General features: G+C 47.2%; 1 protein-coding gene across 6 annotated transcripts in view; it reads left to right on the forward strand.

The window, feature by feature from the left end:
- The window catches only part of LOC120893243 (protein TANC2), a 120,422-nt gene that overhangs the window by 99,745 nt on the left and 6,658 nt on the right, over nt 1-14,019 (forward strand). For 5 of the 6 annotated variants that reach the window (XM_040295015.1, XM_040295019.1, XM_040295020.1 and 2 more), the window contains 3 exons: nt 2,196-2,350; nt 12,385-12,718; nt 13,300-13,653. In XM_040295015.1, the coding sequence (XP_040150949.1) occupies nt 2,196-2,350; nt 12,385-12,718; nt 13,300-13,653 (843 nt within the window). The remainder of the gene's footprint in view (nt 1-2,195; nt 2,351-12,384; nt 12,719-13,299; nt 13,654-14,019) is intronic. The other variant, XM_040295016.1, reaches the window with a different exon arrangement.

The following is a 14,019-nucleotide window of genomic DNA, read 5'->3' on the forward strand; positions in this document are numbered from 1 at the left end:
GCACATGGCTAGTTCCCCCACAATCGGCGTACGCAACAAATGGGCATTGTATTAGGTGACGTTTGGAGGGCAGGCTGCATACACACTCGAAGGAAGGACACGTGCAGCAACCGACCTGTGCGATCGCGTATGTATGTGGTTGTGTATGTGTATCAGTGAGACCACTTCAGTGTAGAATTATGCTGTTATTATAGTGGACGCTCGATCGGCCATTCTCTGATCTCCATAAATGGTGAAGGGTAGATACATGCCCGGATGTTTTTTCTTCTTCCTCACACCCCGTTAGGCAAAATGTACTCCGCGCGCGATCGTGGACGGGTATCGAATCGTATGGTGAACCGCTTTAGAGCTGCCGGCTATGATGCGATACCCAGTCCTCCGAGCACGGTTGAAGTGTTACGACCTTCGTCTCCACTAATCATATCACTGCCACCGGTGTTACCCCTGCTGATTAATCATAGCATTATTTAACCAGCCTTTTTTTACATGATACGTAACGTAATCAAATGTTACATACGGGGTGAATCGGCATCACCTTCATTTTCGAGGCTCCATTTCCCGCATGCTTCTCTTAGTGCTTGCTTGTGCAATCCCTTTTGGACGGCAAAACAAACACCGACAGCATGTTCCACCAGAGATCAGACACGAACAAACCAAAACCACTCACTTTCTATTCCCTGAGAAAGGTCTTCATTTGGTAGTTTTTTTGCTTTTTGTTTACTTTTTTCCAACAATTGCTCAGCATCACGCACCGATCAACGCTTTGTTAGGGAGCAATTTTCTTTCTGCACTCATTAGGCGTGAAAAAATCATCATTCGAAAGGCAAACGGTGCTGGCGGTAGAGCAAGACGTTTGGTGGTGGTGGTGGTTGGCGAGTCGATCGGTTCACGACATTCGGCCGCGGCCACATGTAGTACATGCTACAGCATGGTTTGTACCAGCAGCAACGGTGAATGATGCACTTCGGCGCCCAATTTCGAAGAAGTAATTTTACGCACGCTCACGTACACGATGTTTTCATCTTCCGGTTGGTTCCACAAAAAGCCACAAAAAGCCGAAGTGTGACCGCCTTGCTACTTGTACGTAAACCCATTTCATTTCGCCTGTTTTCGTGGTATGGCGTGTCTGGAGCCCTTAAATGTGGTTCAATTTGTGCGCCGCTGCGGAAATGGAAGCTGTCGCGCTCATGGTAGCAGTTGGTGGTTGTAAAATTCAGCACCTCGGGCCACTCAGCCATCTCCGGCACGGTTGCGCTCAATTATGTGCCTGTTGTCAATGGGAGCAACTTTTAAAAGCCTGCAAGCTGTTTCAAGTTGAAGCAAAAGTTGACTTTTGTGCACAGAAATTTGTACCGCTAAAACGGCAAAAAGCTTTACTTTAAACAGAGTGCGTAACAAACATACCACCGTTCCGTGGCATCTACGCCACAGCAGCATAAATACCGCTGGGGCCATGTCAATATCGTCTTTAGCACCGAACGTGGTTGAGCGTGTGTTTTTGGCCTGGTTTATTCCGGTACGGGTGCGGTGTAAAATGGCTGAAATATCGTTCATTCTGCCAATTATATGCAAATGCCAGCGCCATTTCGATCGTGCGAGGCAGGTCATTATTATCATTATTATCATTATGACATTTTGTTTGCATTCGGCCGACCGCAACACACAGTTGCATTCCAACGGGGGTTGTGTGCCGCCGTCTGCCACCAAAAATTGGCGACCCCGAAAATGAATACACATCACCATGAAACACACAAGACGATGATGGTTTGTGGTGCCACATGCGTTCGAACACAGCGCTTCGAGCTGCATCATTTGCGTCGCGTCATATGTGAAGAGGTACTGTATAGTGCTTTCTCTGCCCGCTTCCTTCGACGCACCTCACTCAAGCTGACAGGACAACGTGTGCAATTTGACACCTTCTGCACAGGGCACACGGGACACCAATCACGTGCAATCGTACCATCGGTGCATCGGATCATTACGATTGTTATGTGTTTCGTTCGTTTCGATACGTTCGCTCGTGGTGGTGGGTCGCAAAAGCCATTGCCGTGTGGATCGTACAATTGTAGCGACGTATTTAATTAACAACGGATCAAAAACGACCGATCGATGTCGAGCGAATGGGACCGGCGCTAAGGGGGTTTACGCAACTGTACGATCAAATGCTATTTATGCTCTTTCTGTTTGGTTTACAGATATTCTCTCGTCGAATGGTGCTATCTACCAACCGCTCAGCCGCAAGATGCACGGTTATGGAAGCAGTAACCATCTGATGTCACCGCTAGGCTCACCACAGCCTCAAAATCGATCGCAGATGCGCACGAACGGGCACTTCTCGTCGATCTATCAGGTAAGCATCGGAGTATAAAATGAATACACATTATTTTTCAATTTAAATCATCATGCAGTAAAATAAAATAAAGTTAATAAATAAATCAGCTGATGTAATCAACGCTGATCATAGACTCAACTTAAACTGAATGTAATTCGGATTAAAAATATAAACCATAAGAATGTTTCTTCCACGCACATATTGACACTTGAACATCGAAACTACTGACAAATTTAGTGCCAGTAAAAGACTCTGTAGAGTATGCGACGTTTAAGTAGTCTGGAAACTCCCGATTCGCCCTTATTGTTCAAAGGATAAACGTTAAAGTTCAGAGCAAAATGTCACTACTTCGGTAATAGCAAAACGTGTTTAACAATTTGGACACCATAAATATGAAACACTGTGCCCGATATTACAGGTATACCAATGTGATTGCCTCCTTCTCAATAATGCTAATGTAATTCGCGGACCGACAGAGTTAATGTAATTCAGTTGCAAAAAAAGACGTAGTTCAAGCCATGATTGACACGCGACGGTTCACTCGCAGTCCGTATGATATGCGACAATTTCTCGACCCAGTCAATTGACCGTCAATTGTCTTTGGGCGCGATACGGCGTTGCGAATTCTATTAATGCAGCAGTACCCCAAGCGCTGGAACCAATCGATCTGGAGCAAAGGTTAGCTCCGAACAAGTGAGTGTCGGCTGCGGCGTGACCGATAGCCGGTGGAGCCCATCACGCTCAAGGTACGGAGTCTGCAGCTTGTAACCACCGGCAACCGCCTAATTAAGCCGGAGGTCATCCCCTGGTACCCTGGCCAGCCCCGGTGGTACCGTTCGGGGTCGACAAATTTCAACGTGACCGCTCGGCGGTACCTCGCTCACGTCGACTCGCCGTCTTGATTGATATATTTATTACGCGCGCGAATGCTGTTGGAGTGTGCTGTTTCTTTTCTTGCTGTCCGGCTGCTGCGTCATTATCCGGCTGCTGCGTGGCCCGCCAGACTCCCGCTGGTCATAATCGAAGGCCAATCTGAGCGATAGCAAATGTCAGTGATTGCGGGACCGCACCATTCAGCAAACGTCCGGCGTGTAATGTTCCGGCGTACTGAATGTCTCACTGAGCTGAGCGTAAGAGCGAACGGCAGCTTGTGGTGGTGGCGTTCAATCGGCATTAAAGGCTTTTTTATCAATTGGACGTGGTTCCGGTTGGCGCGAAATGGCGCGAAAAATTATGCTCCATTCCCCTGACCTAATGGTGCACGCGGGGAGGGCAAACATAAAAACATTAGCAAACGACCAGCTGTTAGGTGGTGGGGCAAGTGATCAGTGTGTGTGTGTGTTTTGACAGGGTCAATTAGTTGATGTAAAGGCTCGGTTGTTTTGGTTTGTTTTGGTACCGATGCGAATGGGTTTAGGTTCAGGTGTCCGGCTGACTGGCTGATGGGTGATGGGCGAAGACATGACCTAGACACGGTTTCAGAGCTGTGGCTCCTCATCCGCGGCATGCACGGGAAGCACGGCGTCTTGTGGTGCTCATTTGGCACAAGGTTACGTTTGGCAAAAACCGTTTGGATGTGTTTTGTCTGTGCATGTGTCCACTTTACGCAAGGCTTTATGACAGCGCGTTGATACAAACCGAGCTGGCGAGCTTTTGATCGACAGCGACAATCGATTCGTTCGTTTGTTTGGGATGTCTTTTCACTGTTGCGTTGATTGTTGAATTATTTATAAAGTTATTGAATCATCGAAGGTGTTAATTCGGCAAGTTATGGCATGAAAAACTACCCAAAAGCCAAATTTATTCCACTTTAATGCCAAACTCTTGATGAGCCTATATTGTCGAGTGAACATATTCGGGTACGCATTGCACATTTAACGTGATTAAAGCTCGAGCGCGTTGAAAGGCATCGTACATTCAAAACGGAAAATTAAGCCCACATTACCCAGAGTTGTCAATGGTCGTAAAAGAGCGCACCAGTACTACTTTCGTTATCAAAAAAGCACCAGGTTTGTTGCACAATTCGGGCGCCCAACATCAGATTACCAACACCAGTGCAACACCACTGCAGCACAACGGCACAGTGGATGGATTGCGGTTTTATTGCTCACATAAAGCTTGTGCACTCTCTTTCGCCTGTGTTTCATTTTTCGCCTGCCCTAGCGATCCGATAAATGATTGACTTGTGCGCGCCATGGGCATTGAAATAATTCAGCAACTCCGGACCGAGGGGGGTTTTATGGGAAAACGTCCACAACTACTCGCTCGGACAATCATCATTGCTTTTAATTGAGCCCGTCAGTATTGGGGTGGCCGGCGTAAATGTCGAGTGCAGCAGCGAGCATACAAACTTTGCAAACTCTCCAGCGCTTGATTGATCAACGTTTTATTCTTACACTGAGGGATGGTTCCTCGTTTAAGGGCGGCGGTGGTGGTGATGGTGATGATGTTGTGCAATAATAGGTACAGCATTGTGGGGAAGGATCCCTCATTCCTACCTACACACACAAATACACTCGTCAAAACGTTTTACAGCGTTGCTTGTCGCTGGTTACGCCTCAAAATAAGAGTAAGAAAGCCTTTACCAATAAACCAATGACACTGCGAGTTGGGCAAGAGCGAGTGCCAGAATTTATGTTGTCCCGGTAGTTCAAGGTGCAGCTCGGTGGTTCAGCCATCGGCTTGCACTAAGTGCAGAGAGTGCGCCAATTTGTACGGACAAAAGTGTCAATAAAACGCTGTTCGACACTTCTTGTGACAAACCGTGAGCGCAAAGCCCCGGGTGGAAATAAATCCTGAAAGCCGCGCGGTCGGCGCAGTGTGGAGTAGGAGGGCATCGGTGCTCGGGTAAAAGCGATCGCTCGAAGGGCAGCAGGCGTCCTAGAGAGCGGGCTATGATATTTTATTGATATATTACGCGCTATTCACGATTGTCGCAATCAACCTTGAAGACCGTCGAAATGACCGTGTGTCCACACGGGAGGAGACACAACCATCAAGGAGGATGAGGGGAAGGGAGTTACACGGATCGGGTCCCTATCAATGTGGAACAGACACACACACACACACATGCGCGATCGAAAACAAAACAAACCACAGGGAAAGATAATTGAAACGTAAAGCCACCCGCGGATCGTGTGCGGGACCTGTGCCGCGGTCTCCACGCACTCCAAAGCGTGGATTTGCGTCTCCATCGTCTTTTTTTTTCTGCCATCTACCAACAGAACTCGACAGTCTGTTCGAGGTCAAATTCGATCGCATGCTGCGCACATACGTATGTGTGCTTATGCTTTCCAGCGACCGCAGTTGGCAGAGTAAAATGAAAATTGAAGGGAATTTCAAGTGCTTAATTGATTTTTCGCACGACATTGACAAACGTGAGAATATTGTATGCTTGCGCTCGCTGCCCCGGCCAAACGTTCTTTTACGTCTGCCACTTGCGACATCGGCTCGAGGTGTCAACGAGTGGAAAAGGGAGTTGGAGGGAGACAGAGAGAGCGGGCGAAAATGGCATGCAAAAGGTATGGTCGCATCGTTGGCTGCTGCATCGTATCGATTCCGAGGTGCGATTGTCGAGATTTATGATGTTTACCTTATGCTGCGGCGTGCAATTTTGCCACACTCGTCGTCTGCCCTCGGACGATAATTTAAAGGTGATAAATTAATTATGGCCGGTGAGTGGCTGGGCAAAGGGTGATCGATGTATGCACGGGGTGTGAGTAGTCGTGGAGGACGATACAGTTGTGAGAAAATGTTATACAGTTCGAGGAACGTAGCATATAACATCGTTGCAATTGTTGCATATTATAAAGCGTTTGAATCGCCTTATCTTACTGATTTCTGATGCGTGAAAATTATCCGACGACCCTCTAATGCGCGTGCCAAAACACAACTCACAACGTGTCCGCACGCGTACAAAACCCGTGTATCCTGCTGAAATCTCACGGAAAGTATTGATTTGTCACACTTTACAAAAACCACACTTACATCAACACAGAAAGCCCTTTTGATTGTGCAGTTTGTTATGTCGCTCAGTGAACCTTCGGTTCATTCTTTTCATCAACAAATCAGCTCGCGTTTAGCGCATTGTTTGATCTGTGCCGTCTGTTGAATGGTTTGCGCACGCTGTTTTTTTTAGCGTATTAACCATTCCAAGCAGCACACTCCGATGGCGGATTGTTGGTGGCATACGTTCACACCGTATCGTACATTCTGCAAAAGCGTGAGAGACACCGATTTGGAAAACATATGTCCCCCGCCGCCGTGGTGCAAGTTTATGAAGTGCAACGACAGCACGCCTACTACCCCTTCTGACGCTGTAAAGTTGCTCTATTCAAACGGTGTGACATGCAAACTGAGCAATGAAATCTTATGCCGGCAATCAATTGGGTCTCGTGTGTCGCATCGGTGTTGAGTGTTGAGAAAGTGTGAACGTATGAAATTGGTACGATTTTAAGGTACTTTCCATGTGGTATGATGTGCCAAAGTTATGAGCAAAATGTTCGCTGTTTGATTCGATGGCGCATTTGCAAGATTTTTCCAGTTAGCTCCAATTTAGTGGATGATAAAAAGGGTTGCAAAACATCGGAAATTAATTACGTTCAATCACTTCTGATTCAAACTGTTAAAACAATGCAGTAAATATTCAAAAAAAAAAAATAAGTTTAAGCTCAAAATATTGAGTTGACTCTATTGACAAAGGGTAAAAAACCTATCAAACTCTTTTTCAAGTAGGAATTTACATTTACCGACCGGTTCATTTGAATCCAATTAAGCCAATTTCGGTGGCACTTTCGTAGGCCGCTGCGTAACGTGAAAAAGATCAAAGAACCAAATGGTAAAAAAAAAAGAAAAAAATAAACAAACGTACACACGTACATGAACATAACTCTTCGCACAACGTCTTTGTTTCTCGGTTGATTAAAGTAGTCGGTGGCTGGGAAATATTTTGCCAGACCGCCGGGCAAATCAAACCAACGGGGGCAGCACGGAGGGTGCGACGAAACAGTAGTTTGTTGGTGGGTGGCACACTAGTTGAACATATCCCCCCTTCCTTTTTGTCAGACACACATACAGACCCACACACACACGCACACCTTTATAATAGACCCATGTTGTGAGAGTATAATTGAATGAGCTTAATTCGCGTCCAGCGGCGGCAGGAGTAGCATGCGAAACTGCCAACCGCATGCAACATATGCTGTTTCAAATGCTGTACAACATTGGGTCAGATCGTTCGATCGTTAGCAAGCCAATCGACAGCTCCCGGGGTCTTTGCAAAAAGGTGCAGCTACACCGACCGCCGACCACCGGCTGCTCGAACCCGGCCCGACGTGTGTCCATCATCAGCATCAACTCCCGGGCAAACCCAAGAAGCTGAGGCGTAATGCGGGAAGGTCTCGTTAGTTTGGTTTTTGCACTACACCCTCTCTGATCTGGCACGGCGCGATCGCGATCAGGTCGAAATCATCGAACGTCACCTGCAGTGAAAGGTGACGAGGTGGATGCAGGGTGAGGAGTGTGTACCACCAGTGACGCTTTTTATGGGTCTGCACGACGCGAGGGACAAACGGGTGATCGAACGAGCGTACACAAATTGGAGGCCGCCTGGTAGTGGTGCTGCTGTTGGTGGCCGCACCATTAGAGCGCACACGCTGTCGTTGTCTCATAATTATGCTTCTGTACGGTGTGCAGCACGGTAGAGAAACGGTGGCGAAGCGGGCTAGGAAATTATGATCCATTACATCAATCAGCGCATCGCAATGAAGCCTTTTTTAGGCAGAGGTGTTGAAAAGGAATGCAATGCCAGCACCAAGAACCAAGGAGCGGGGTGAGCATGGAAGCTTCAAAGTGCAAACTAGGCTCGTTGACGGGTTAGACACCATGTGAGGGTTGTTCATCTGTTTTTTAATGCACAAATCCATCCACACACACATACATGCAAACGCTAGCAGCGCTGCCGACCCGTTGTGTGAGCGTAAAACATGATGCATAATTTACCTTTCAAGCGTGTAAAAGCTCGCCAGAAAATCAATCGATTTGCAAATGCATCCTCGAACGATCGCGGGATGCAGCCCGATGCTGGTCGCGGCCGCGGTGTTGCAATCGCCTCCCACCGTGTGCTAGGAACTAATGTCGACTGCATGCATGCGTAATGTGAAGGGTCCGGTTTATTTTTATTAATGTTCGCAACGTGCGCTGCATATTTGCTGCTGTTACTGCCCCGGATACTGAAAAAGGCTGGCGCCAATTCACGATTCGCGCAGTCGTAAAAGAACACAAAAATTAAACGGAACGTTTGCCTTGCTTGCTTCCCCTCGGCACTGGCCGGATATTGATGGAGTGAATGATTGATGCAAAAGATGGTTTCCAGACCTTTGTGTGAGAGGTTTCCAGAAGTTCGAAAAGGATTGTAGCTTTAATATGAAGCACTGCATTTGAATGCACTGTTTGGTGCAACAAATTATCACCCTCGACATTAAAACGAATCGTGTCGATCCGGGAGGGGAAGTTTACGCTTATGATTGGGACGTGTTCGGTCGTCAAGGTAAATTGTAACATAAATCAATAAGTGCGATCGTTACTTTGAATCACTACGATGCATGGTGGGGGGCCTTCTGTCCAAATGGAGGACCAAAAAAATAATTCACCATCCTGCAAGCGCACGGTGTGGACGTCGTTGAAACACCATTAATCCAAATCAATTCTCTAATCGTTGCTTAATGTGCGATCGATGCAAGATCCTTACTCACGAAACACTGTTCCCCAACTTGTGGCAACGGACGGATGCAACAGCAATCGATCGACCGATTGCATAACGATCGTCCGATGCTGTCAAACATCCGCACCGGACACCGGTCGCGTTCCACATCTTGCACGTCTTTGCACGATCGATCGATCGATCGATCGATGGAACTGTACGACACTGTGTGGTGGATGTAAACGGAGGTGTGGTTTGCGCTCTGCAAACTGTAACTGTTTGTGCAATGCAGTTTTCGCGTGCAGTGCATAATTTAATTGCATCTGCTGTTGCTGCTGCTGCTGCTGAAGATGTGCCATTTTGTTCTTTTCACAACAGCCACCTCGATCGAACGGAGAAAGAGTCGCGTGGTCGCGCGTGGTTGAATTTGACTGACTCGTGGACGGGCGGGCAACGCAGCCGTTTATGGACCGATTGCATCTTGTTCACTGTCGTCGCACATTCGGATGATTCATCATCATCGATCACCACCACCATACACCGGCTGGAAAGAGAACGAGGATGGATAAGGCAAGCTGCTGAAGCTAATGAAGAGGCATCAGCAGCAGCAATACAGTACCAAAAGCAATTGCCGGGAACGACAAGTCCGGGGGATATCAATTTATTCCACCCTTCTGGATGTCTGGCGAGACGCGGTGGTGCGGTTGTGATCGAGTGGCACACAAACATGAGCAAGTAGAAAATCAACAAAAATAAATAAAAAAACACACACCCTGAATGCCCTTTTTGCGCGATATTGCAACCCAGAATGTGTGGTTGTGTGCGTTTTGTTCACTTCTTGATGCCATTTCATTTTCTCTCAATGTCTGTGGAAGACCTTCCCTTATCTGCCCTCGTGTACCGTGCCGAGTTGGGTAGCAAATGCCATTTTTGGTAGCGACAAACCGGTAGCTTTTGCTCAGGCTCCAGGCAGGGTTCCGGTTCTGTGGGACTGGTGGCGATCGAGTGGTGTCGTTTATCTCTGCGCCGCCGCGTGCTGCAATTTTTGGGCCAAGATAGTCAGATTTGTTTGGCACTGACTTTGGCTGTGATTAGTGCTGCTGTGCCCGGTTATGGTGGCCATACGCAAGCGCGCACAGTTAAAGGGTTGTGTGTGTGTGTGTAACATTCCCTTTTGAAAAGCAGCCTTCTGTAGGCTATGGTCCCATTTCCTCAACAAAAAAACATACTCTTCTTTGCTTCATATGGTCGGCAACAAGATGGAAGATGGCTGCTATTTTTTCTTTCTCTTGAGCTGCAAACAAACTCATATGGACATGCTGCTCTGAACGAAAGGAGGGGACTTTACCTTACTTTATACTGTGGCCATGCAGCGTAGTGGCCCTTTCGCTACAACCTCAATTACCTTTGCGCGAGTACGTTTAAGCCCCCAAGAAGCGTGGAAGTTCTGCAAAAGTAGGTGAACCACCAGTACGATCCAACGAAAGATGAGGATCTATAATTGGACACACTCCGGTGAATCCATCGGGTTCCTTGATCGGGTGCAGATCTTTAATTGTACGTTGACCACCTCACCATTGTTGCATTGGTGGCTGGTATGAGATCTTTCGGTACAAGGGCTACGGAAGCACCGGAAACACAACAACTGCCAGCAGATGCACGGATTGTGATGATTGGGACTTATTTTTTTGGGGGGAAAATGTCATTACGTGACAATGACGCTGTCGGTGACGATCGACCCGATAATCAGCAGCAATTTTAGTGTACCATTCCCTCCACCCCAATTTGGTCAAAGTTGGGTCCCCCTTTTGGTCGATTTCATATCAGGTGAAAATTTTAATTATTTCCTTTCGATCGTGGTGCGGTGATGGATCTGGGGGTGGGGCAAGAGTCACTCCAGTTCTCCCTGCGGGTGGTTCACTTCTTGTACTGTTTAACAGTAATTTCTTGTAATTGGTATATGTGTTGTTTGGAATGGTGTGAAGCCACCACCAAGAGGGGTGTGTTTGTTGATTTTGGAACCCGAAAATTGGACCGCTTTTTGGTCGTGTGTTGTCCAGATGTTGTCTGTTAATTTCGAGTGAAAACATAATTTAAAGTACCGTAGTTGGTTAATCGCATTTCTCTCTGGCAGTGCGTCATTTGTACCGCTACCAAAAAACAGTCTTATTTTTTATGAAAGATGCTGTTTCTTGAAAAATATATAAGGTTGTATTGATTTTTTAAAGTGAGTGATGGTTCTTTTATTTTTAATATACTACGAAGTATTACTGTATTGTTTTAACCATTGTTTAGAATATAATATTTATAAATAACACTCTCCTGGATAGTTTCAAGTTACGCATAAGGACGAGCTGCCCGCAAAGAATAAACTTCTTTGCCAAACCCTCAAGACAGCCAATGATGAGTCAGCTTCGAATTTTTGCCAGCCGTGCATTAATCTCTTACCGGCCCCCATCTAAAACCCCGAGTATCGATCTGCCTGTGTGAATGGGTCCCCCACCCCCGGACAGAGAACCTCCTTGCTCTTCCAACCGGCGTGAAACCAGCGTAAAAACCGCGCATGTGCTGTTGCAGGCCTGTCGAAGATCATTAGATAATTGCGACCGGTCAGCCAGGCAGAGACCAGAGCCTTACTAGCCCATACCGAAAACAAATAAAACAGCAACGACAAATGCGAAACAAAACACAGACACACACAGACATAAAATTGACCAAAACCGCAACACAAAAAGCCGTCCCCTTTTTGCACCCCAAATAACGCATTGCCACCAGGGGTTTCAAGGGAACGGCGAGGGTTGGAGTTAGGGTGTGATTGTATTTGAGCGGATTTCAGCTTTCAGTTTCGTATGCTCTTTGCTTGCCGGCTTGTTACGAAATTCTTTGCGCCAAACGCGATCGGTTGCTGCAGAACGTTAGTCGATGAAGCGAATGTGGAGATTTGAGAGAACGAAATTATACACTTTGGCTGTGGCCCATTAGAGAAGGACGGTGCTGCGCTACGCTATCGTGTGGATAATAAAATCCTTATTGTAAGATTTCATCTGGAACAAGACAATCGTTTTTTTTTGCATTTTTTGTTCTTGTGGGAATTGGTTCTTTTGAAATCCCAACATCTTGGTAATATTATAGTTTTTTTTATTATTATTAAATAAACACCTAAATTGTGTAGCAACTGTATAACTGTATAGTCCATTCTGTGAAATAATTTAAACAATATATTTAGCGATAATTAACTTGAACGGGTTTAACTGAATCCGAGACCAACTGTTTTTGTCACTGTTTATTTGCACTAATGATCTAAAGATTCCACTTCACTTATCACTTACCTAATTCCCTTCTTTCTTTCTAGAGTCCCTCGGACATACTCGGCACAGCGGAGCGCTACAAGCTGAAGGACCGGCCTCCAAAGTGTCCCCCGGGCGGTAAGACGGAATCACACTACGCCAGCATCACCACCGGCAGCACCGGTGTCGCCGGATCGACCCATCACCAGCAGCCCGGCTACGGCATGATGAAGCCCCTGCAGCAACGGTCAGCCCTTAACAGCAGCAGCGAAATCACGTCCAGCACTTGTGCGACACCGCCACAGAACCGCCGGCGTCTGTTCAGTCCCAAGAATCTGCGCAGCCCGTTCGGGTACCGGCGCAGCAACGGGAACGCAGCGGACAACAGCACACTGTCGGGTAAGTGTTCGTGGGTTTTGACCCCCCCCCCCTGGTCAGGGGGAGGGGGGAACAGATCGTGATTGAGCAATCGCAGTACCAGTTCATTTCGCCATCGAGAAGAGAGGGTGGAATTATGAATGTGGCTATTGATCTTGGGCACTGCGAAGCCTTCAAGCCTGAAGGCGATCAGTTCCGCGGATCCTTCGCCTGGTAGAGGACGTGGTGGTGGCATTAATTATAGGACGAGATCACCTTTCCAGCATGTCGATCGCTCGGGTCATGTAATTACAGCACACACTCGCACACTTTCTATCATCCTCATCGCTCTATCCCTCTCTTTTCTCTTTCTCGTTTTTTTTCTTCTCTTTTCTTTTGCTCCGCGCCTGCGTTGTCCTTGGCAACGCGATCATCGTGTTGATCGTCACTAAAAAAACGTCTATCGTTCATCAACATCAACAACTGCATCACACCCGCCGTCTGCATTATGTTGCACGTTTGATTTCCGCGAAAAATTCTGTCCCTCTCACCCTACTCCTACCCCATTCGCCGGTCCGCTTTCCGCTACTCCCGATGCACATCCGCTTACCACACGAGAGCAGGCTTAGCCTCGCTGCTAAATCCAGCAACGTTCCATCGGGCAACGACGGCCGCTGCGAGCAAAATTAGTCGTTCGATGGCCCTGCGGACCACTGGCGGACTATCGCGAGACGGTGGTGGTGGTGGTAGCGGAGGCTCGTCAAGTGGTGGCGTTGGAGGTGGTAGTGGGTTCAATCTGTTGGCCTCCCATGGGCCACCGATGAACGGGATTAGCAAGCGCCAGCGGAACGCTAATGATGGCCATAAATTTCATCGACTCAGCCTCGGTTCGTCCGCGTCGATGGTTTTCGGCAAAATTAAATCTCTCTGGTCAGCGCAGGCGACGACGGTCAACGCGGGATTGAATCAATTAGCAGGCATGGGCTCTTCTTCGCAATCTTGTTTTTGTTTCGGACTGTGTTGTTTTTTTTCTTCTCTTTTTCCTTCCGTCTGAAGCGTTTGATCCGTTCTTATGTTGTCTTACGTTTTATTTAGTCGTTTTGATTTTCGCTGGTTTTTTGGTTTTGTTCTTTATCGTTGCGGTTTTTATCTTTCTTTTTGTTGTTGTTTTCGTTTTGCTTTCATTCTTTTACGTTCTCTTTCGTTATGATGCGCATGTTTTCTTCGGTTTCTTTTTTAGTGTTGAGTCTGCATGGCCACTAGAAATTCTAGCGCTTGTTTAACCGATCGTTTGCTGAGTTGATTGTATCCCCTTCTAGCTACAACTTTGTTTCCATTATGCA

This window comes from Anopheles arabiensis, chromosome 2 (genome assembly GCF_016920715.1).
Source record: "Anopheles arabiensis isolate DONGOLA chromosome 2, AaraD3, whole genome shotgun sequence".
Lineage (NCBI taxonomy): Eukaryota > Metazoa > Arthropoda > Insecta > Diptera > Culicidae > Anopheles > Anopheles arabiensis.